This window comes from Symphalangus syndactylus, chromosome 2, assembly GCF_028878055.3.
Source record: "Symphalangus syndactylus isolate Jambi chromosome 2, NHGRI_mSymSyn1-v2.1_pri, whole genome shotgun sequence".
Lineage (NCBI taxonomy): Eukaryota > Metazoa > Chordata > Mammalia > Primates > Hylobatidae > Symphalangus > Symphalangus syndactylus.
Window position 1 is genome coordinate 100,541,778 of NC_072424.2, and position 25,498 is coordinate 100,567,275.

Genomic DNA, 25,498 nt, shown 5'->3' on the forward strand with positions numbered 1-25,498 from the left:
GTTAATGAATATAACTTTAACAAACTTTTAGATAGTTTTGTGATTCTTTTATTTTCCAGCATCAATCTACAAAAAGGACTAATTAGAAAGCCTCTATCTGAAATGATATAAAAGCAAAAGGAAAAACTTCCAAAATAGCAGTCAGCTTAGCAGCAAAATAATCTTGAAATAAATGTGAAACCCAGAATTTCTTTTTCCATGCTGACAGCCCACTCCAAGGGCCACTTTTTAGAAGTTCTTTTTTAACAACAGACATTGGGGTTCACTTGAGGGTGGAGGGTGGGAGGTGGGAGAGCTGCAGAAAAGATAACTATTGGGTATTCGGCTTAATACCTGGGTGATGAAATAATCTGTACAACAAATCCCCATGACACAAGTTTACCTGTGTAACAAACTTTCACATGTCTTGCTCCATCACCCAGGCTGGAGTGAAGTGGTGCAATCTCAGCTCACTGCAGCCTCTGCCTCCTCGATTCAAATGATTCTCCTGCCTTAGCCTCCTGAGTAGCTGGGATCACAGGTGTGAGCCACCATGCCTGACTGTTTTTTTTATTTTTTATTTTTTAGTAGAGACAGGGTTTCACCATGTTGGCCAGGCTGTTCTCAAACTTCTGGCCTCATGGTCTGCTCACCTTGGCCTCCCAAAGTGCTGGGATTACAGGCATAAGCCACCACGCCGAGCCAAAAAAAAAAAGAATTTCTCTTTCAATATACAAATTTCAACTCAGTATTCGTTTAAAATGTCCCATCTTGCTGAAGAAGTTTACCCATTTTATTTTATATAAAATATATAGCATTTATTTAAATAAGATCAAGTATCTTAACATTTTAAAAACGATTATTACATTTAATTTTAAAGTTTTAGACTATCGGGCAAGTAAGAATTCAATTATTCATGGAGCTGTTCAAGACCAGCAGAGTTAACTTCTTTGCAGTTACACAGGAAGAGATACTTGCAGCCATAGTGGTTTCTGATGTGAAGTGAATTGGTGGAGGACAGAGTGGAGGCCAGAAAATGGGGTCTACTTCCAAACTAGCCACTTCTCACAAGCTGTTGAGAAGAGATCTAACTGAAATTAATGACCGTGGGAGGGCTGACAAGATAACCAAACATTCAAACTAGAGAGGAACACTGCAAAAAGACAGGGAACCAATTATGTGCATCAGTTGTATATATATATATATATGTATATGGAGAAAGAGAGAGAGATTATTTCATCACTCAGGTATTTTGTATACCTGAGTATATATATATATACACGTATACATATATGTGAACTTTAACAAACTTTTATATATATATATAGGTATATACACACACACATTTTTCCCCCTGTTTTCTCTATATAAAAATAATAAAGGCAGAAGCTAAAGTAGCTTTATATGGCTATCTATGTGCATTATGGGGATTTGAAGAGATAATTTTATGTTAATCCATTTCGTGTTGCTTTCAGAGTGAACTGAAATTGATTTGCATGCCTGAGTGCTGACTTAGCCGCTGTGCAACTTTAAATGAGTCACTTAAAATCTCTGATCCCCCGTTTCCACATCCACAAAGCAAGGGTCATACTTCAGTACCTCATGGGATTATTGGGAGGTTTAACTAATGTAATATAAAAATGTTCATGTAGTTTTGAATAAAAATGCTGGTTTTCCTCTTAGAAAATGCAAGAGGTCTTCCCAATAGGAAAATACTTTTTGTTAGGATTAAATGGAATACACAAGAAGGTGGTAGAATAAAGAACATTTAGTGAGATATGAACAATGATGCCAACAATCAGACATATACCTTATAGTTACAAAGAGTTTATTTATTCTTTATCTCATTATTGCTTCACAAGCATCCTGTGACTCCATAGGCTAATTGCTATGCCCGTTATATAGGGGAGGAACTGTGACTCAGAGAAATTAAATGGATTGAACAATATCACCTTGCAAGTCTATACTGGAGCATATTCTTTTCGACCAATAGTCTAGTGCTCTTTACAGCACTCTAAGATATCTATACATTCTCCACAGTTGCCAAATACCAAGCAGTTAAAAGTCTAATGGATTCCAAAATTGTATCTCAAAACATAGCTCTGTCCTCAAATTTCTCATGATTCCTGGAATGACAATAATATCTATGAAATTAATAGAATGATTTTTGGGGGGCAATTCCAAACAATTCCTGGACTCCTAAGGACCATGCTAAGCTCAATTTGCCTTTCTTGCATTCTATGAACCAACGTTTGTGTTTCTAATATCAAACGCACCATGTTTTGTGACTATGCCATTTAGTGTTAGCATTTCCTGAATTGAAGTTACTCCCTTCAACTACCATGAAAAGTTGGATTTGTTCTGTATAGCCCAAGGTTTACATATTTCTGCCCTTTTTAGGTGTCACAAATGAGCATCTCCATCCCTCGGTCGATACTTAGTGCATTCTGTGTTAGGGTACCTATCTTTGCATGCATATATTTTCTCTCCCTTTTGAGAGTGCAAGTTCCCTAAAGATGGAAAGTATAACATACATCTGTACTCTCAGGCCTAGCTGAGAGGCTAGTATTAAATAAGTTTTCAATACAATGCTTCTGCTGCTGCTGCTGCTGCTGCTTTGGAAATGCTATTCAGAGTTGACTTCTCAGGAGAGATTCATTCAAAAACATAATAAAAAGAAGGTCAGTTTTAGAGTAAGCAATAACTGTTACCTTCCTCCCTCTATAGTGAATGATCTCTTGAGAATTCTTTCTTAGAGAGAGACAATTGCTAGGGAGATAAAGGGTGCTTAGGAAAGAACCAGTAATTACCATGTCGACCTGAAGGTAAAAAAAACCTAAAATAGGTCCTACTCTTCCAACCATTAACATGAGTCTATCAAAAATTAGGTCTCAGACCAGAACAGATCAAAATATATAGTGCTCTCTAGGGAAAACCTTTTGAGATAAAGTGGAATTTCTTATTTCTAAGAAGTAGGAAAAGAGTGTTTTGTTTGGTCCCTACAAATTATAGTTATTTGGTTTCAGCCTGAACAACCACCACAAGCAAATACTGGCAGGCAGAGTCTCTACAGGAGTGGTCAAAAAAGTCAGTTTTCATTTCCTTCCAAGCCCTAGTTTGGCTGATCCATCCATAGAAAAGCAGAACAAAAGGCAAGGGATTACTGCACCCTTAAGCATCCAAGTGGCTCATTCGGCTCAGGGGTTATTTTTAGCAATCTGGCTCACACTGAGGACTTCCTGCTCTATTCAGCAAATGTGCAAATGGATGCTGCAGGACCGTAACAGTAGACGTTGATTAAGGTTGTGATCAATGATTAGACTCTCAAGCTTGTTGTGTTTTTGCTCTAGCCATGCCTTTCAACCACTGTAGTGAACATTTAGCTCTGAATAGGCTCATCTTCTTCATATGCACATTCTATTTGTAGATGTTGCTATGAAGACAGATTCATTAAAAATGACTGATGTGGAGTCTGGGGTCGCCAATTTTGCATCTTCAGCAAGGGCAGGCCGCCGGAATGCCTTACCAGACATCCAGAGTTCAGCTGCCACAGACGGAACCTCAGATTTGCCCCTCAAACTGGAGGCTCTCTCCGTGAAGGAAGGTAATACTCAAAATCCTCTTACAATTAACAGCACTTGTCCCTTCTTAACCAATCCTTTTCTCTGGACAGTCTTTCTTTTATCTAGTTAAAAGTGCTCAGTTTCCTTATTTGTTTACTTAAACCTCTCAGCTTTTGTTTAAGGCTTAGTAGATGTTCAGCCTTTTCCAAAGTAGAATATTTCATCTTTTTGTCTCATGCTGTGTATGTGGAAACTGAAGTCTTATTTATTCATTGCATGTGTATAGTCATGCACAAAGCTAGTTATTGGGAATAGAAAGGTGAACAAATATGGTCTTTCTCTCAATGAGCTTTCAATTTTATTGAGAAGTATTCATAAATAAAATAATTTTTCTTCTGCCATCCATTGACAAATCACTTTGGAAGCTTCTGCTTCACTGTAGTGTGCTACAAGCCCTTTAATTCTCAAATCTAGGAAGAAGTTTACTACCAAGTAGAGATGAGATTCTTTCAAGAGAATTTTTGTATAAAAGGTGATACTTTATATGAAAGTATAAGGATACTTTAAATAAAGTGTTAAAAGGTGCCTTTCATTTAAAAACCCTCATGGAGATTTAAAAAACAAAACAAAACCCTGAATCAAAGTTAAAAAATACACTCAGAGAGATTAAAGATCGTTTTAGTTCCAAGCCATTAGCGAAATACTCACGTTTTGTGCCCCATTTTAGACTCTCAGGTGGACTCTAGTGTATGTTTGGGTATTTATTCTTGGTGACAATGAAGCAAGTGAGAACCAGAAGCCACTCACATCTAACCCATTTCCGGGAGCCCAAGAAGAAGGCTCTTGGTTCTTTGCTTCAGGAGGTTATTTACTACCTGGTAAAGTTGCAAATGCTCCTGGTTCATTCTGTATGAAATAGTTATATCCTTGTAGGCCAGGAGCTGTGACCAGATCCTGCAGTTCCATGATTACCTCATCTTTTTCCAAAGGCCACTATTTCTCATATGCGACACTATAGGTGAGAGTTAAAAAGCATACACATCAATGTAAAATATTATAAGAAGAATGAAAAGATGGAAAAGATAAGGGAAGAAAGAAATAAACATATATGTAATGTTTTTGGCCTTGTAAGTTTGAAAATGTAATGTGACCATAGGAACATGATGTTGCTGTTGAAGAGTCCGTTCTAAACTACTGAGGTAGAGAAGGCAATTACTTGTTAGTGTAAAAACCCTAATTAAATTTTATACACCTTCAACACACACAAAACCTTAATGTTTACTGACATTACTTAATCAAGCAAAAGAGAGCAAATACACTGTGGGAGAGTCAGCAGTGTTCTCCATTTTATTTTGGTCACTACAGAAACTAGGATCTGAAAGAATATGTTCCTGTTTTTATATTTTTCTTCATATCATTTTGAAATAAAGTCAAAGGCATCAGTTAAGAAACTGAAAATGTTAAAAATGAATTCACAAATAACACCAGATGCTAAAGATTACACAAAAGGATGAAGGCATGTTGTAAAGTGAAATAGGCCGGGCACAGAAAGGCAAATACCACATGATCTTATTCATGGAATCTGAAAGAGACAAATTGCTAGAATCAGAGAGTAGAATGGTAGCTACCAGGAAAATTAGGAAGATGATGGTCAAAAGACATAAAATTACAATTCTACAGGAGAAATAAGTTCAGGGGATTTATTGTAGCAACATGGTGACTATAGTTAATAACAATGTATTGTGTACTTGAAGATTGCCAAGTGAGTAGATTTTGAGTGTTCCCACCACACACGCACGCACACACACACACACACAAAGTACGTGAGGTAATGGATATGTTAATTAGCTTGATTTAGCCACTCCACAATGTATGCATGTATCAAAACATCAAGTTGCACAACAACATAAATATATATAATTTTTATTTGTCAATGAAAAATTAAAGAGTAGAAAAAAATACACAAAAGGATATAGACTTACATAGGTAGATGACATAGATAATATTTTATTAACAAAATCACAAGTAAGCAGTTTGAAGGCTTATCTTTTTCTCATTAGTTAAGCATAGATATTATTGTGAATTTTAAAATGAATGGTTTCCAATTGCTAATGAAAACTGAAAGCGGGAGTCTGTCTCAGATGTTATGGTTTCAATAATTTATTCACTTAAACATACAAATTTTGAGGTGAAGAAGATCTGAAGATTTCCCTCAGGTCTATCCTCTTTTGTTTTTATTTTAAAATTTTTTAATAAATATGCATAAGTGGCAGGAAATCTAGGATTTCAAGTGTCTTGCATGCTGCATGAAATTAACCTGAGATTTGCCCAGTTCATAATCTGTCTTAATCTATCCCTTATAAATTGATAACCATGATAAAAAGGTCAATTATATTTGATGACATATGAACAAGAGGTGACAGAGGGTGGCATCCTGGGATGGAGAAAGGTCAGTGGATTTGGGATATGTTTTATAGGCAGAATCAATAGGACTTGGTGATGAATTGGATGTGGCAGAGATGAGGAAGAGAATTGGAGGATAACTCCTAGAGCAGTCAGGCAGGTGCTAATGCCATACACTGAGAAGGGTTAGCCTAGAGGATGGGCAATTTTAAGAGTTGGAGGAGTGAAAACTTTTGTCTTCAGGATGCCTACGAGACATCTAAATGGACAAGCCAATGAAGCAATTTGGTATATAGGTCTGGTGGACCAGACGGAAAAAGATTCAGGATACACATTTTTGAATATTTTAGTTATTTTTTATTTTTTATTTTTTTGAGACAGAGTTTCACTCTTGTCTCCCAGGCTGGAGTTCAATGGCGTCATCTCGGCCCACTGCAACCTCTGCCTCCCGGTTTCAGGTGATTCTCCTGTCTCAGCCTCCTGCGTAGCTGGGATTACAGGCACCCACCACCACATGCTGCTAATATTTGTATTTTTAGTAGAAATGGGGTTTCACCCCATTGGGCAGGCTGGTCTCAAACTCCTGACTTCAGGTGATCCGCCTGCCTTGGCCTCCCAAAGTGCTGGGGTTACAGGCACAAGCCACCGTGCCTGGCCTTGAGTGTATATTTTCAAAACATATTTTATATGATTGAGGAGAAAACAGTGCAAATGAATTTCTCCCCTACCTGACAAGCCATATGAGTAGATTACCTTTTCAGTACAAATGGAAACACAGAATATGAGAAGGAAAGAGGGAGCCTTAGAAGGCCTCCACTCTTTTGATATATGGATGTTACCCTAACTAACCCCAAACAGGTTAAGTGACTTGCCCAAGCTCACAAAAATTAAGTGATAATAGAATTTCTGGTTCCAAAGCCTTCGTCTTTCCCATTATACCAATTTTTCTCTATAGATGTTTCTTCTGGGTGTTAATGTGTCACCCAGAAAAAAAGGGTGCTGTGGTCAAATAAGTTTGGAATTGCTGGTTTCAACATAATTGGCTTTTTACACTTCTCAGAATGTTTCCTTTTTAGACAAGGACTTCTCAGAGCCTTTGTTACAGAGACTTTAAAGTAATAGTGTGTCTACACCCTTCTAAAAATAGAACATACAGCATTTTTTTTCTCTCATTTATTTGGCCATCTCTGAAGAAGCATCTTGCAGAATTATTGTTCTGGGAAGCACTCTAAAAATGTGACAAGGAGTATAAAAGGCAGTTGATACAAAGAAGAGCAGAACACAAGGATGGAAATAGGAAATGTAAAAAAATAGACTATTATATCTGATTTATATTAAATGTATATTAATGAAAAGCCTAATTTAGTAAACAGTTAAAGTGGTATGTTACCTAAAAGATATATAATAAGGATCTGAACGTAATATTTATATAAAGTAACATGTTACTACATATATATATGTTTGAGAAATGTTTTTCCAAGCTAGGCTTCTAGAGAACAGAATCAAGCCAGATAATCTAGAACTCAACATTTTCTTACTTTCCCAAGAGTTCTTATTATGATCAAAAAAGTGAGATAAGTAACTGTTCAAAAAAGCTTATTCACATTTGAAATGACAGTAACAGGCTTGAAAGGGAAGTTTGATGTTGCACTCTCAGAGAAATTATATTGAAAGAATATATTGAAAATATATTCAATTACATTGAAAGCTCTTGACATGTGCAGAAGGTTGAAGAATAACAACAATGTTAACTAGGAAGCACATAATATATGAAAAATAATTTTCCTTTCATTAGCATCACAATACCAAATGTTTTCCTTTCATTAACATCAATACAAAGTTGACAGCAATCATAACCTCTTGAGCAGATTATTGTTTCTTTTTATCTGCAATCATCTTTCAATGTATTTCTAAACACTTTCACATTACAAAGCAAAAAATGAGACTGTAAGAGGTATTTGGAATCATGTTTTATATTTTAGTTAATAATCCTGAGCAAGATACTAGATTGACAACAAATGATATCCTGTTAGTTTTCATCCAATTATTATCTTGAGTTCCTAGTTCAGTTCACAGAAAGATAACAACTTAAGGAGACTTCGTATCATCATCCACTCATTAGACCAACTTAGAGATAGCAGACATAGCAACTCTTCTCTGAAAGCTATAAAGCTTTGTGTGTAGCTTGCTAAGAATCAGTGGTGGCAAGTGCAGCTTCAATTACTGTACAAATAATTTAGTGCTTTGTATTTCATATGGTTATAGAGTACCATTTTCTACCAAGCTTATTTTTCTAAGGGATTTCTTTCAATAAACACTTATTAAGCGCCTGCCATGTTAATTAGAAGGCAACCAATTATGATTGTTAGGGTGCAATTCTCCCTTGATCCCAATTCTCCTACAGCTACTGTCCTAGTTCTCCATTTCTGTTTTGTAACAAAACTCCTTGACAGAGTTATCTGCTTCTGTGGCTCCAAATCTTCTGCGTCCCATTCTTTCTCTCACCCTAATAAGATTTTCACCTCACCACATCACCCCACTGCTATTTCAAGATCACAAATGACATCATCTCTGCTAACATTAGTGGTTCATTCTTAGCCCTCCTCTTGCATGATCTCTTACTCATAGATGATTGTCACTCTTTCTTGTAACGTTTCTCTTCCCTTGGCTTTCTGGACACTCCACTCATCTGGTTTTCTTCCTGCTTCCCTGGCTGCTCCTCCTTCAGCTTTTCTTTCCTCATCTCCCCTAACTCTTAATAAATTGGAGGTTATCAGAATTCAGTCTTTGGACGTCATCTCTATCAACACTCCCTCACTTGTGATGTAATCTGATTTCGTTGGGATAATGATTGTGCTTTTGATGACTTACAAATTTGTATCTCCAACCTGGAGCTCCCCTGAACTGCACACTCATATACTAATTGCCTAATTGGCATCTCCGCTTGGATACCTAATGGGAATCTCAAATTTAATGGGTATAAAAGCGAACTCCAGATAGTCTCCCGACAACAGCTCTTTCTGCATTTTCCTATCCCTGAGTGGCAATTCATACTTCCAGTTAACAAAATTATTGCCAAAAATATTGGAATCATCCTTATCTCCCCTCTTTTTCTCATATTCTCCATCCCATGTATCAGTGAATACTGTCCGCTCTAAATTTTTTAATAAATATGCAAAAGTGGCAGGAAATCTAGGATTTCAAATGTCTTGCATGTTGCATGAAATTAATCTGAGATTTGCCTAGTTCATAATCTGTCCATAAATCTGCCATTTTTCACTCACAGGATCTAGTTTTTTTGGTACCTCTATGACTCCATTTTCTATTCCAATTTTCTCTACCACTGTCCCACTTGCAAATCCTTCCTGCATATTATTGTCTTTGGCCTTGCTTTTCTCTGTGCTTGGAATGCTCTTCTCCCCACTATCTATATAGAATTCTTCTTCACCTTTTCAGGCCCTTACTCAAATGTCCGCTTCTCAGTGAGGCATTCCCAGCTAACTCTGTCTAGAATTGCATCCTCCAGGCCACAAGGCTTCTTGAAAATTTCTATTTTCCACTCCTGCTTTAATGTCTTCATTAGCCCTTTTTACTTCTTATTGACCACACATTTTATTTGTTTTGTTTATTGTCCATATTTCTCATCACATTTTCCTTGAGAGCCAGGATTTATGTTTTGTTCATTGCCTTGTACGTAGTACATGCTTAATAAATATTTGATGAATGAGAGTTGAAGAACTGAATAGAGTCCATCAGATTTCAAAGATACCATTGATGACTTGGTAGGAGCAGTTTTGCAGGAGTAGTAGACCCAAATAGTTTTACTTAAAAATGGAGACAACAAAAGAGGGATACCTTTTAAAGGATGAAAGAGAAGATAGTATGTGGAAGACTTACAGTTGAAAGAAGGTCTTTGTTAGTTTAAAGACAGTAGTGACTTGCGGGAACGAAGGAGCCAGGAGAAAGGGAAAGTCAGATAAAATGAAGAGCGCAGATGATTATTAGAGTCAGCCTCTTGGTGAAGCAAAAGTGGATAGGATGGGGGATCATGAAGGTATTAGACTGCATAGCAGGAGTAACACCAGGAGCCAGCTCCAAAATTGTGCAACCAGGGTGGTTGCATAGGGCTCCTTGATTAGAAGAGACTTGCATTTGGTTTAATGTTCTATTGTTGCTGTCTTGAAATTTTTCACTATTTTTGAACAAGCGTACTGCATTTTCATTTTGCACTGGGCACCAACAAATTACATAGCCAGTGCTGACAAGTGCATCTTCCATTGTAAAAAGTGGGAAGGCAGAAAGAATAAGCACAGATCACTAGGAGTTTTAGACATTTAATGGCAGGAAGTTGAGGGAACTCCTGTCTGATAGCTTTGATTATTTTTTTTTTCCTATGAAGTAGAAAGTGAGATTATCTCCTAAGAAAGAGCAAAGGGAGTAGAAAGTGTGAAGAAGCTGTGGAGAGTGCAATCCTGCATAGGGAATTGGCTAAGGACATAGACCCCAGTTGGCCCAAGCTCAGGTTGTGACTGTCACTCACTAGTCTCTGACTTTGGACAAGTCACTTTACCTGCTTGTGTTTCATTTTAGTAATCTGCAAATGGAGGCTCAGAGAATACCCTAGAAGACTGTCTGGCACTTAATAACTCTGTAGAATAGGAGAAAGTTGATCAGGAGAAGGTAGATTCCCAAACCTACTCATATCTCTCTTCTTTGTATAGTTTCCATATCTGAATTGAGGGCAAAATATGGACAGTGGACAAAGGAAAAACCAACGGTTTTATTCTAACATAATATAAAATAAATTTCAATATATTCCACATATGAATGGAAAATTTTTTTTCAGATGCAAAAGAGAAAGATGAAGAAACAACACAAGACCAATTGGAAAAGCCTCAAAATGAAGAAAAATGAAGGCTCATAATCTATCAAGAGTGCTGAATTTCCACATGTTGAAAGACTTAGTGGTTCTGTTTTCCCGAGACATTTAATCTGGTGGTAACTGTGGTAACATTGCAGCCCTAAGCAGCATGTGTATATTAGATAATTGTGTTGTGATGCTACTCACTTTGATTGCAATGATGATGTCCAATGTAAGCTATTAAAAGGCAGGTTACTTCCAAATTGCACTGAAGGAAAAGGTTAAGAAAAATACATGATTATGGACATGCATACCATTGTCTGTAAACCCAACAAAATTCACTGTTCTCTTTTGGATTTATTTAGCCTGATGTATTTTTAATTCAATTTTTATGGTGATGGGCAAATCATTTCTTGGTAAATGCAAATCAAACACGATTGATTTAAAACTTCATGGAATTTGTAGAAAATTATGGACTTTTTTTGGTGAGAAAGAACAATAGTCAAAACTCACATGGATAGAGTCTGTTTGTTTTTAGCCAAAAATGCCCCAGACTTTTTCCCAAACCTCAAAAATGATTTGGAAAAATTGTAAAAGTTTGATAACAGAAACATCTTTAGGATATTTTTGTCTGACATATTTTGCTTCTATTATGTGCCTACTGTGATTTTTTTCATGTGGAAAATGCAAAATTTGTAACAAAATGGTTATATGGAACATGCCTATTAAATGAATTTTACTATCTTCCCTAACTTTGGTATGTGTATGTGTGTGTGTGTTTTACTTTAATATTAATTATACAAAATATTAGTTGTTTTACACTCTCTTTTCTTATTCTTAGGGCTTTTGTGTATGTCTGACTTGTTTTTAAATACCTTCCTCAGGAATGCAGACCTTAATTTTTATATTTTTTTAAAGTAGCTAACATAGCAGTAGGCACTTAAGCATTTAGTCAATGATATTGGTAGAAATAGTAAAATACATCCTTTAAATATATATTAAGCATATATTTTAAGGAGCAAAAATAAAACCAAAGTGTTAGTAAATTTTGATTTATTAAATATTTTAGAAAAATAATAGAATTCTGAAGTTTTAAAAATGTCAGTGATTATTTTCATGTTCAGAAATACATGCATGCAGTTATATTTTATTTGATTGTTGACTTAGGCCGTGTCTGTATACAGTAACCAAATAAACTCTTTCACTATTAAAGAGATTTGTTACTGACACAAGTCTCCTTCATTTTATCTTCAGAAGTAGGCTGGGTAAAAAATGGTGACACATTTTATAGAATGAAGTTAACAGTCTTTGCAATATAAATCACCTCTGGCTTATTATTTTATTGACAGAGCTTACCTTTATATCTTATATACACCAAAGGGGTAGATCTCAAAGAACCTGATTGCTTTAAGTTTTCAAATATAATTTTTTCTTTATTAAATAATCAAAAGTAATATCTTAAGTGTTGAACTAATTTAATATTCAATAACATCACAGCCATTAAAAGTATATTTCTAAAAGTTAATGACATGAGGTTATATAATCAGATAAAGAGGGGTTAGAATGGAACAGTGATTTTCAGCATGGGTGGGGAAGAAATTTTGCCCCCTAGAGGGCATTTGACAATGTCTGGAGACTTTTTGGCTGCCACAACTGGAGGTGGAAAGCAAGGGAGAAAAGGTGCTACTGTAATGTAGTGAGCAGGGGCTGGGGATACTGCTAAGCTGCTAAGCATCTTACCAACCCACAGGGCAGCCCTGACAGCAAGGATTACCCGGCCATGTGTGTCAGCAATGCTGAGGTTGAGACACTCTGGAGTAGAGTTAAACTGTTAAGCATGTGGATTTTAAATTCAGATCATCTGGGTTTGAATTCTAGCTCTGCTACTCAGTAGTTGCGTGATCCTGGGCAACTTACATCATGTCTCTAAGTCTCAGTTTTATCCTCTGTGGAATAGTTTTAATAATAGTGCATGCTTTATAGGGTCAGTGGAAGCAGTAAATGAGGTAGTATATGCAAAACAATTGAATAATGCCCGGCAAAGAATAATTATTCAATAAATATTAGCTATCATCATCACCGTTGTCATATTTATTCAAGATGCTGTTGCCAGTACTGTGGTAGTGGAGGTGGTAGGAAACTCAATTTGTTTATTTGTCTGTCTTCTGCCTTTCTCTGTGACTTCACAAAATCTCTGTGATATCCCCAATGCTTGGTGCTGGGAGAAAACAGGATGGTAGAAATAGACAGTTCATGGTAATTACCACATGAATGCCAGTTCAATCATGCTAATGGGTGACTGACAGGCCATGAGTATTACCATTTAACATTGAGTCTACCCACTAGTGTTTTATAACAGTTACTGAAAAATATAGAATCTTGAGTCAATATTTAAATGAGTAATTTGTTCCATGAAAATGTAGAAGAAATAAAGTAACATCGTTCTTGGGTCATAGTTTTCTACAGTATTTTTCTCATTTAGAAAATCAAAAGTAAAGCCATGTCCCTCCTCATTATTGCTAACAGTTACATATATTCTGAATGATATATATTCTAAATCACTTATTCACTACAATGCACACACAAAGGTTCCATTATTTTGTATTACCCAAGGTATCAGGCTTGTTAACTGAGAATATGTGCCAACAAAAATGGTTTATTTTTACTGAGGAGTCCAGACAAAGGAGAATGAGAGGTCAGTAGCAGTTTAAAGACAATGCTGAATTTGCCTACCAACTTTTTAAAAAATCAAGCTATTTTGAGGAACCTGTGGTATTTTGTCATAGCAAGTAGACACTTTTACCAAAGCTATTTATTTGGGACTCGTTAAAGAAATTCTCCTTGCCCATTTTGCCATTGTCTTTGTACAAGGCACTTGATTTAGTCAATAGCTATAAAGTCTAAATTAACACTGTCAGATTATCAGGCTAAAAGGTGACAATAAAGCTATAAAGCAGCTGTCTGAAAACTTAACTCTGTATAAAAGAGAAAGAACAAAAAGAATCTATTCTGTGTCATGTACCCAGAGATATTTTGTGATCTGGGTAGAAAAGATTTGAACTTTTTCAAAACGTTAGTGAGTATAAGGGGAGGTGCCCTGCTTAGAAAATAAACCACTAGTTTTCCACAGGTGGCTTGACAACTTGGGCAGATGTTTGGCAAGGGACAGGGGGATAGAGAGGAGCCAGAGGAAAATGAAAATTCTGGTGTTCTATGCCACTGTAGAATGACTATCCTTAGTAATAATATATAATTTAAAATAGCTAGAAAGGGCCCTGTGCAGTGGCTCACACCTGTAATCCAGCACTTTGGGAGAGCAAGGTGGGTGGATCACTTGAAGTCAGTAACTCAAGACCAGCCTGGCCAACGTGGTGAAACCCCGTCTCTACTAAAAATACAAAAATTAGTTGGGTGTAAAAAAATAAAAATTAGCTTGATGTGGTGGCAGGTGCTGTTGTCCCAGCTACTTGGGAGGCTGAGGCAGGAGAAACACTTGAACCCAAGAGACAGAGGTTGCAGTGGGCTGAGATTGTGCCACTGCACTCCAGCCTGAGCAATAGAGCAAGACTGTGTCTCAGAAAACAAAAACAAAAACAAAATAAAATAAAATAGCTAGAAGGAGGATGTTGAGCATTCTCAACACAAAGAAATGACAAATGCTTGAGATGATGAATATGCAAATACTATGATCTGACCACTCTAAATTGTATGTATGGAAACATCACTATGTACCCCATGAATATGTATAATTATTATTTGTTAATTATACTTTTTAATTAAAAAAAGATGGGCCGGGCGCGGTGGCTCCCCCCTGTAATCCCAGCACTTTGGGAGGCCGAGGCAGGCGGATCACGAGGTCAGGAGATCGAGACCATCCTGGCTAACACAGTGAAACCCCGTCTCTACTAAAAAAATACAAAAAATTAGCAGGGCGTGGTGGTGGGTGCCTGTAGTCCCAGCTACTCGGGAGGCTGAGGCAGGAGAATGGCTTGAACCGGGGAGGCAGAGCTTGCAGTGAGCCGAGATTGCGCCATTGCACTCCAGCCCGGGCGACAGAGAGAGACTCCGTCTCAAAAAAAAAAAAGATGTAACCAAAGCTCACTAATCTGTTACCCTGTCTGTGGAACCTGACCCCTCAAGTTCAAAGTACAGCTCTGCCATTTGCTCTTATGATTTTATTTTATTCCTTGTGCTTCCATTTATTCAATGTGTAAAATGATAAATTATTATGAGGATTAAGTGAGTGAATATTGGTCATTGATAAGGGCAGTGCCTGGCATACTGGCAAAAACTCGTATTACTATTATTTGCCAGAACATAAAGGGTGATAAAGACTTTAAGTTGAATGTTCTAGACCTGTTGATTTTTTCCTATGTTATTTGCCAGAATAGATTTCCTTCTATTCTTCTGCTCTTTTCTTTCCCTTAGCAACACCTCCGTGGCTAAAAACAGGACTGATTAATCAGAGTGAGTCCCTTTTTTTTTTTTTAGAGTTATTGATGACAACTCTCGGAACATTAAAAATCTGCAGCCAGTTAAAAACTGGAAGCATTGGCTCAAACAAAGGGCTGGGACAATATTGTTGTTACTTGTTAAAATCGTAGAATGGATTTCTTAGTGGGCACACATCAATAGAAATCATCATCATAGCCCTGGCACGGTGGCTCATGCCTGTAATCCCAGCACTTTGGGAGGCCGAGGCGGGCGGTTCACGAGGTCAGGAGATTGAGATCATCCTGGCTAAGACGGTGAAACCCCGTCTCTACTAAAAATATAAAAAAATTAGCCAGGCGTGGTGGTGGGTGCCTGTAGTCCCATCTACTTGGGAGGCTGATGCAGGAGAATGGTGTGAACCCAGGAGGCAGAGGTTGCAGTGAGCTGAGGCAGCGCCACGGCACTCCAGCCTGGGCAACAGAGCGAGACTCTGTCTCAAAAAAAAAAAAAAAAAAAAATCATAGCCAAATTTCGTGTGACTGGTGATTACTTAGCACATAGTAGATCCTTTTGAATCTTCATAAAAAAATCATATAAAATAGTTGTTAATGTTTCTCATTTTTACAGATGAAGAAAATAGATTCAGAGAGTATCTTTGAGAGTTCACACAAGAAAGTGCAACAGTGACTTAGGACAGGGCTCTCAGAGTTTGGATGTGCACAGCCTCTCTTGAACCAAAAGTCCCCTCTTCCCCAAACCAGCTCATCCATGAGCATATTAGATTTGTCTGAATTTACTCAAAATTCTTAGGGAAATGTAAAAGTTGTATAAGAAGAACAACATATGAGCCAACGTGACCCCTGATATCTCAAAACAGCAATTTTATTTATTTATTTGGCTTTATTCTTTCATTAACTCATATTTTACCTCATTCCAGAAATGATTTTATATGGCAAGCTGTTGGTATTGTAGTCATTTAATTTGCCATTAACTTGTAGGGCCCTGAAGGAGTGCAGAGTTGGTGAGAAGCCTGGGGTTCTTTGGGGTGGGAAGTAGTAGCTGGAAGAGAGGCAGAGAAGAAAGGCTCCCCATCCTTGACTCAGCTCACACTCAGCTTGGGGCTAACCATGGTTGTGAAGAGGGCATACGGACATTCTGAGACAGAAACTGCATCTGGCACGAACCAACCATGAACATTTTTAGAGAAGGGCCACATAGGTAAGTGAAATCATCTCATTTGTTCCTCAGCGATAAATTTCAGAGGCTGAATTATTTTTGGCAATGTTGATGGCAGAGAAGCGTCCGAAGTGCCAGATGGGTGGCTACAGAGACCTCAGGGAACCATAAGAAAGCCAGAAATCTGAAAATAAAAAAATAAAAAAAAATACCTAATCTTAGAGTCTGTGGAATTGACTCTGGAATTGAGCTCTCATAGTGCTTTAGGCATACCAGATATTCAAATACTCCTGTCTTATAACGTATTCGTCACCTAAATTGAATTTCCATTACTGGAAGAGATTTGCTTTTTTACATATTGCCTTTCTTTGATGTAAAATTGTGGAGAATAATAGGAGAAAAAGCATGGGGCTATCGTCAATAAATGTGGATTTGCTTCCAGGGTTTTGACCTAAATTTGACCTGTATTGACTACGTGCCTTTGGGTAAATTATTTTCACCTTAGGCAGTCTTTCTTAGCTGAGAGAATTATTCAAAACTAACACTAGGTGGTGCTCTACTCCCACTGGCTCTACAAAAAATTTAGTCGAGGCATCCCTGAGGTTTCCAGTTTGTTTTACCAATTCCGCTACGTGTTGGTCAGGATTACTGCAAAAACAAAATAGCAACCAAAACTACAGTATTTCAAACACAATGTTTTCAAGAGACACACGAAAAATAAAATTACAACAGTGTGCTATTCTGTGGCTACCGATTTTTTAGGATACCCTATGTTCTTAGGTATCAAAAGGTGTTCTAATGTAGCTTAAAAATATACTTCTCCCAAAGGAAAAATAAATCATTACGTTAAAAAGATACCTACACCAGTATATTTGTCATAACACTATTCGTATTAGCAAAAATGTGGAATCAGCCTGTGTCTAGCAACAGATGATTGAATAAAGCAAATGTGGTACAATACAATGGAATACTGCTTAGCCCTAAAAAGAATAAAATCATAACTTTTGCAGCAACATGAATGGAACTGGAGGCCATCAGAAAGTTTCGGAGTTATTTTACTTAAGTACAACATGTTCTCACTCATAAGTGGGAACTAAATAATGCATACATACAGACATAGAGAGTGGAATTGTAGACATTGGAGACTTGGAAGGGGGTGGGAGTGAGATGAGAAATTACCTATTGGGTACAATGTACACTATTCAGGCGATGGCTACGCTGAAAGCCCAGACTTCACCACTAGGCAATATATTCATGTAACAAGATGATACATAACCCCTAAATCTATAAAAAACTACACTTCTTAGGAATATATGGGGGGCAAGGGGAGGAATAGCTTTAGGACTAATACCTAATACATGTGGGGCTTAAAGCCTAGATGATAGGTTGATGGGTGCAGCAAACCATCATGGCACATGTATACCTATGTAACAAACCTTCACTTTCTGCACATGTATCCCAGAACTGAAAGTATAATAAAATAAAAGCTAAAAATAAATAAATAAACAAAAAGAATATAAAGTCTGTCACTTTTTATGATGTGTAACAAAGAGTTCCTTTTTCTGTGTAACAGGGTCATCTGGATCTTCTTTAAAAAAATTTAAAATAGCAATACGCAAACATTTTATTCATTAAAATCAAATTACAAACAATCCTGAGTTCTCTACAAACTTCAGTTCAAAATAGACCTTTGATGTCTTTCAAGTTTAAAGCACTGTTTTCAGTTGTGACTTTTAGACTTGGAAGAGCCCCTGGCAGTTTGAACTCAAGTAAGTGCGTAAATGCTATGTGAATGTGTGGTTTTATTCTTGATTTAATTCAAAATATCATCTTATTGCTTAATAGTTCCCCTTCCAATTAGAAGAAAGATTGGTGTCTCCTAAGTGGAGGAATTGGGGTTAACAAGATGATTATTCCTGGTTTTCCAAGAGCAGGAAGCAAAATAGAATGTTTTCCACAAATCCCACTGTGTGTTATGTGGGAAAGTTGAATGCACAAAGGGGACACTGGCCAGGTAGTCTTGGTGAGGTTCTATTGGGGTGAGAGATTCTGAGCACAGCTTCTGAAATCTCTGGAGTGCTTTCGCTCTACAAGAAGATGTACGTTCAGTGACAGGCCCACATGTGGGCAGTTAACAAGGGGAAGGAACAGATAGTATATAACTAACCCTTAGTATGTATTAAAACTGTTCTCAGGCCGGGCGCGGTGGCTCACGCTTGTAATCCCAGCACTTTGGGAGGCCGAGGTGGGCGGATCACGAGGTCAGGAGATCAAGACCACGGTGAAACCCCGTCTCTAATAAAAATACAAAAAATTAGCCGGGCGTGGTGGTGGGTGCCTGTAGTCCCAGCTACTGGGAGAGGCTGAGGCAGGAGAATGGCGTGAACCCGGGAGGCGGAGCTTGCAGTGAGCCGAGACTGCGCCACTGCACTCCAGCCTGGGCGACAGAGCGAGACTCCGTCTCAAAAAAAAAAAAAAAAAAAAACTGTTCTCAGTGCTTTACGAGATTATTTAATTATCACAATAGGCCAACATATGAGAAAATAGGCCCAGAGAGGTACTGTCCCAAGCTCACATGAGTAAATGGTAAAGCCAAGCTTCAAACCAAAGCAAGTTTGTTCCAGAATCCATGCTTTTAATCACTAATCTACATCATCTCCCCAAATGAGAGCAAACACACAGTGATACTGTTCTAAGTGCTTTATCCATATGAACTCTTTTAATTTTCACAACAACCTCACGACACAGGGTTTATTCTTGGTCTCCTTTCACAGCTGAGGAAACTGAAGCACAGGTTAGTTAAAAGGTTAAGATGATAATTAACGTTGAGGGTGTGCTTAAAGAAAAGACTGCCTCTTAAAGTCTGTTTGAAGGGCACTCAGCAGGTGCAGAATTGAGCTCTGATCTCCACCACCTTCTTTTTTCCCTGGGGTTCCTCTTACTTGGGTAGATCTATGCTGCACAGCCTCCGAAGGCTTTGGTCTAAGCATAGGGATAATTTTGGTTCCTGGTGCCTCTTGTCATAGTTGGGATTAAAAAAAGACACTAAATATAGAGGAAGAACAGGACACACTCCCTCTGCACTGAGCTCTACACCTTGAAAGAGTGCTGCTTTAGCAACAAAGTTCTGAGGCAACTTCACAGACACCTCCTGCTCCCTAGCACCAGCCTGCCCTCCATGGGCGCCATCTTCCTAAGTCTTCCCTTTTAACCTCACAGTCAAGAAGGGCTTGGGTCTCCTCCCCAGGTGCTTGTCGCCTACTGGTAATTAATGAAATGAATCATTTCACTCTTCTGATGAAAACACCTGCTTCCCTATAGCAATGGATATTTAGGTGGTTGGCCAGGAGGGGGAATGTGTAGACCCAAGGAGATACCTTATAAGTTACTTTACCTATTAGCAGAAAATGAGATCCGGTGGCTAGATGATTGTGTCACCAAGAATGACAGAAAATCCAAAAGAAAAAGAAAGAGTGGTTCCCTTCCATTCACACGTTCTTTTTAATACAAGTGTTCCTTTATTTCTCAGAACTTCAGTTTTCTTATATGCAAAATGAATATTGAAAAGTCCTCTAAATTCTAGCTAATTCTGATAGTCCCTGAATTTTGGACTCATTTTAAGAGAAATTTTGAGACAGTAAAATGGATTATCAGTAATAATATATGTATTTTAACTTGCAACTAAATTAATATTTCCTTTTTAAATTTGTTTTCTATTTTTTCTGTGTTTAGTTTTCAAGCTGAAAGAAAACAGGCTGTATTATGCATACGGTATCTACAATTGCACATTCAACAACTGAGTTATATCATTTCTCAGTATTAATTGAAGAAACGATCAGAATCCCTATAGAAAGTAATGCTGTGTTCATTTGCTCAATTACTTTGATGAATGCCTTCCTGAAGCTGTCCTCACTCCCCCTCATTGCTTCTCCAAGGTATGGAAATAGGCAGCCCCATGCTGCCACATGTCTGACTATGTTACATGTGTGTTATACCATGTTATCCTGGGTAATGAGTCATCCTATCTGACTGGCTGGGAACCATAAGGTGTTATCCTTTTCTTAAGATTTTTGCCCCTTGAAATAATCTTCTTGTTTCTCCTCACACCAACGAGTCCCTATTCTTAGATGCTTCTGGAGTTTCCATATTTGAGTTCTTCTGGCAATGATGGCCAGAGAGAAAGGAGAGGAAAGGAACCCACCAGTAGCTGTCTTCCTGCTGCCTGTCTGAGTACAGGTATGTACAACGAGGATGGGGGACATGGTGCATGGAAACACATGATGAGCGTGAGCCATGCCAAGCAGGGGCCTGAGTGAGGGCCACTTACAGGTGTGGTCACAGAAGGAAGACGGACTTGGGTCCAGAAAGACGGGACAGAGAGATGGGCAGGAAAAGGGAGAGTACTTCACATGAGAAGAAGCTGAGAGATGGCAGAAGTGCACACGGGTATTTTGAGAGAAGCGGGCTGGGGTGGCTGGCACTGAGGCGCAGAGAGAAAGTGGTGGGAGACAAGAATAACAGGGTTGGAAATGAGGCTCACAGTAGATTCTAGAGATCCAGGAATGGCAGGCTAAAGCACCTGGGCTTTATCCTGCAGGCAACAGGGAAGCTTAAAAGGCTGTGTGTGTGTGTGTGCATGTGTGTGTGTGTGTGTGTGGTAAACAAACGGGATGAGTGCTATCAAAACTTGGTATTTTTCTTAAGTTATATAAAATAAATTATTTTCTATTTTATTCTTAGCCAGTAAACGGGATGGAGTGGGAACTAACAAAAACTAGCCTACTCTTGTCAAAAAGATCTCCACATCAGAGAACAAGACCTGGAAGCCGTAAGAAGCCTGGATCCACACAAATGACCGCTTAGCATTCAAATACTCCCCTCCCAGAACACTGGATGTGTTTCTTGCATATCTGACTTACTTTGCTGGCCATCTACAGACAAAAGCAATCTCTCCCCAGATGAAAATTTCTCTGGCCCTTTCTCTTTGTTTGTTTTTGGTGTTGTTTAAGAAACAGCATTTCAAATTCCCTCAGCCTTCCAAGAAAGCAGGCAGATGTGTGAATTAGATTCCAAGCACTAAGACTTCTGCATCTTAATAAGCTGGGACACAACCATGCCCTGGAAGCAAAAGTGAATAGAATTTCCACATTCATGAAGGGTCTACTGTTGATTTTCTAAAAAGGAACAAAACAGTAACCAGATGGTAGTTGACAGGGCAACTTTAAAGACAAGTATTTGTTTTGATCTCATTCCTAAGGGAAAGAAAGTTAGATAATTAATAGCAGGAAAGAACAGGAGAGAAAGGCTAGAGGAGAAGAAATACCAAAGACAATGTATAAAGAGAAATGTGAGGAGAAATGGGTATTGGAAAATAAGGGGAAAAATTAGCCGGTTCTGGAAAAATAGAAAGTGGGATGAAATGAAATATAACTGCACATTTTTCACTAAATGGTTGCCTAGGAAACAACTAGGAGTGTTTCTCCCTGTACTGAATAATTGTTGAGAAACACACTGGACTTAGGGTGTCTTGGCTTTATTGTATCAACTGGGAAACTTATGTGTCAGCCATAGTAGTTATGAGCACCATACTTTCTGTATCATGCTTCTAACAACAGAAGTAGTCAGTTTCAACGATTTTGGAGGGTAATAGCAGAGGAATTGTAAGATTGAAACCTACAAACACAGGCAGGGTGAGACTTGAAAATCTGATTAGTCTAGGATGACACATTAGTATGTGTAACACTAAGCAACAAACCATGGAAAAGTCAATTAGAAAAGCAGCTGAAGGCCCATTTGGCAATGTGAGATCATCTTTACAGTTTGCCCGGTATCTGCTGAAAACCAGTTTTCCATCTGAAGAGCTTGGTGCACTTAAAGTCATATAGTGTGGAGGCAAAGTTTCACATTACAAAGTAGTTCTTTATCTTCCATTAGCATACAGCCTGTATGGATCTTATTATCACTGTTTTCCTTTTAATCTAATAATTATAAAGAACAAAAAGCATTAAAAAATGCTTTACTGCTCCCATTTGAATTTGTCTTTCCTATAGTGAATTTTGCAGAAAATGTTTATATACATTGTCTTAAATAAGCCCATCTCTACAAAGTTGTCCCTCCTCTATTGGGCTGAATTCTCAGCGTGTGCATGCATGCGGGCACGCATACGTGTGCGTGTGTTTGTGTACACATGCGCATACATGTGCACTTAGAGAATTGTGAGAGGGGTAGGGGAAACAGGTGTGGGAGGGATTGTTTTTCATAATGACTCATACTATCCTTTTCCTAAACAAAAGCAGGAGTTAAGAATGTGAGAACATTTGCTGTTGGTTGGAAATAGACCATGGTTATTTCATCTTATTTTCTTCTTCACATTAACATAGAGAAGCTTTCTATAAATTTGTAAGGTCATACATATCCTATCCTGTGAGACAGAGTGAATCCTAAATTGTAAATATTTTTATTTAGAGACAAATTGGAAAGGCATGACAAAACAAATAAGAAATTATCTCGGGCTCCTGACAAATGTTTGAATTGTATCCTTGGAATTCATTTTGTCAAACATTTACTCATCCTTGTATTGGTATTGCCTTGTCACTTTCATTTATTACAGAAAAAAATAAAATCTCAGTTCATAACAGGACCAGCAGCAAAGCAAACGTGACATTCAACCCTCGGCCATCTGTCTGGATTTAGGTCAAGATTGTTTCCAAAACTGGAATGAGGCAGAGAAAGCCAATAAAATCTTGATGGGTTTTTATTTTGGTTGTATTTATGTGTTTTCTTGGTTTTAAAAAAAATACTGGGGAAAATAACAGTCAGGTATAATATGTACTATATCTCTGCATATTTCACAACATTTAGACATAGTTTATGTAAGTATATATTCTTTCTTCTAGATCTTATGTTTTAGTGAGGAAGAGAGCTACATATCTTAATTCTAAGTAAATCTCACAAATAAGCAAAAAAAATTAATTCAAGAATACTGATTATCATAAAACAAATAATTGCGGAAGTTCCAATGAAAATTTGATATTGCAATGTTAGTATAGCATATATCTTACCTACTGCCTCTCAAGCTATACTCAGAGATTAGCAATTAGCTGAGTGTATGTCCCTAACTCTCCTCAAATATATGAAAAAATTGGCCCAGAGATTTTTAAAAATTCTGTTCAGAAAAAAAGTCCATAGATTTTTCTATTTAAAAATTCCTTATATAAAAATTAAGAAAAGATAAAACTTGGGAACATATTTATAATTACATAGATAATATAAATGAATACAAATAAAACAATAAGAAAAGTATTAGTATTCTAATTTTTAAATAAAAGACAATTCCAGAAAGAAGTTCACAAAGGAGAAAAAACATGTTTAAAAAAATAATAAAAGTGCAAACATATACAAGTTGTTTCTGTTTTGTTTTTTAAACTATTGCATTAGCCAAAATGAACCAACAGTGCAGTGGTTAAGAAGATGAACTCTGGAGACAGCCAAACCTGACTGGCATTGCTGTTCAACTTTTATAGGTTGTGGGGCCTACGGCAAGTCTCCATTTTCCTACTAAAAATTGGAAATAACCAAAGCACCTATCTCATAGTGTGATGAACGAAGATTTAAATGAGATGACTGTAATGTGCTTAGCACAGTGCCTACCACATACTGAGACTGATTTTAATGAATTATTGTCATTCAAGCAAGTGGAAATGTAAAATGGTACAGATATTTTAATAAGGATCTGGAAAATGTATTGATGAAATATTAAGTTGTCTTTAACATGCTTCAGATAGTTTTTAATAACAGAAAAATGGACCTAGCAATCACAGTTTGGGAAGCACAATGAATTAAAAGTTCTTATATTTTCGCTTAGCCAAGGCTGTCAACTTTTTTTTTTTTTTTTTAGACGGAGTCTTGCTCTGTTGCCAGGCTAGAGTGCAGTGGCCCAATCGTGGCTCACTGCAACCTCTGCCTCCCAGGTTCAAGCAATTCTCCTGCCTCAGCCTCCCAGGTAGCTAGGACTACAGGTGTGCGCCACCACACCCAGCTAATTTTTTATATTTTTGGTACAGATGGGGTTCCACCATGTTGGCCAGGATGGTCTGAATCTCTTGACCTCATGATCTGCCCGCCTTGGCCTCCCAAAGTGCTGGGATTACGTGCATGAGCCGCCCAGCCGGCTGTCAATGTTTAAGCTGTTTTGACTCAATATCTTATTCTATGAGAATATGTGTATGTATAAGCAAAACAGCAACAACAAAAAAAAACTAAACAATTAAAACTCATCAATGTCTGGCAGAGGAGATGTTTTATTACTGCTGTAGGGTAAATTCTGTACCTAACTTTAAAAGTTTGAAAATGAGATTCTGTATATGGAAGTTAAGAAATTTATTTCACATATATTCTCTGGAGGTATATTAATTTTTAAACAACTTTTGGTAATGCCCACAGGTCTCCAAAATTTCAATTTTATATTTTTAAAAACTTAGTGTCTGCAAGTTTATACTTAAATTCAGTAAACTTCTTGATTTGTAAATATACTGACATTTTCTACTAGTCAGATAACTGAATGATTCAACCATATTGTTCACTTTTTATGTGTTATGATATTATAGAACTATGAAATTATCACCAGTTTAGATTACAAGATTCTTGAAAGAGCCTTATAGTTTGCTTAATATATTTACAATACATCTATAGCTACTGATAGTTAGGCTACTTAATCTCTAAGAAATGCAGAGATATTAGGCATAAAACATATTTTAAACTAAGAAAACATCTTTTCCATTTGATGAATTATGCACAGCAAAACAAACCTGCTAGGTAACAATAAATACTCATATAAGTAATATTTATATAGATATCATCTATCATTTTTCTATATATATTATGTAGCACCTTGTAGAATATTTTGACAATATATTCTGAATAAAAGACTTCCAGTAAATAAGATTTACAAAGGCTAAGTTAGATAATTAAGTTTTTAATTTTTGATGAGGATAACAGAGTTTCTTGTTTTTTGTTTTTTGTATTTTGTTTTTTTTAAAAACTGGCTATCATATGGGTCAGGCATAGTGGCTCACACCTGTAA

The 25,498-nt window shown here is 37.3% G+C and overlaps 1 protein-coding gene and 1 long non-coding RNA gene across 11 annotated transcripts in view; both read left to right on the forward strand.

Annotated features, from left to right (window-relative positions):
* The window catches only part of PKIB (cAMP-dependent protein kinase inhibitor beta), a 253,987-nt gene extending 241,949 nt beyond the window's left edge, over nt 1-12,038 (forward strand). For 9 of the 10 annotated variants that reach the window (XM_055262899.2, XM_055262885.2, XM_055262917.2 and 6 more), the window contains 2 exons: nt 3,407-3,583; nt 10,792-12,038. In XM_055262899.2, the coding sequence (XP_055118874.1) occupies nt 3,407-3,583; nt 10,792-10,859 (245 nt within the window). In that variant the 3' untranslated portion in view covers nt 10,860-12,038. Of the gene's footprint in view, nt 1-2,613; nt 3,282-3,406; nt 3,584-10,791 lie in introns of those variants that run through there. The other variant, XM_055262938.2, reaches the window with a different exon arrangement.
* Nucleotides 12,039-15,303: 3,265 nt separating this feature from the next.
* LOC129472932 (uncharacterized) lies at nt 15,304-23,184 on the forward strand. The gene is made up of 3 exons (XR_008654148.2): nt 15,304-16,458; nt 20,149-20,652; nt 21,157-23,184. It is a non-coding gene; the product is annotated as an uncharacterized lncRNA (long non-coding RNA).
* Nucleotides 23,185-25,498: the final 2,314 nt, after the last annotated feature.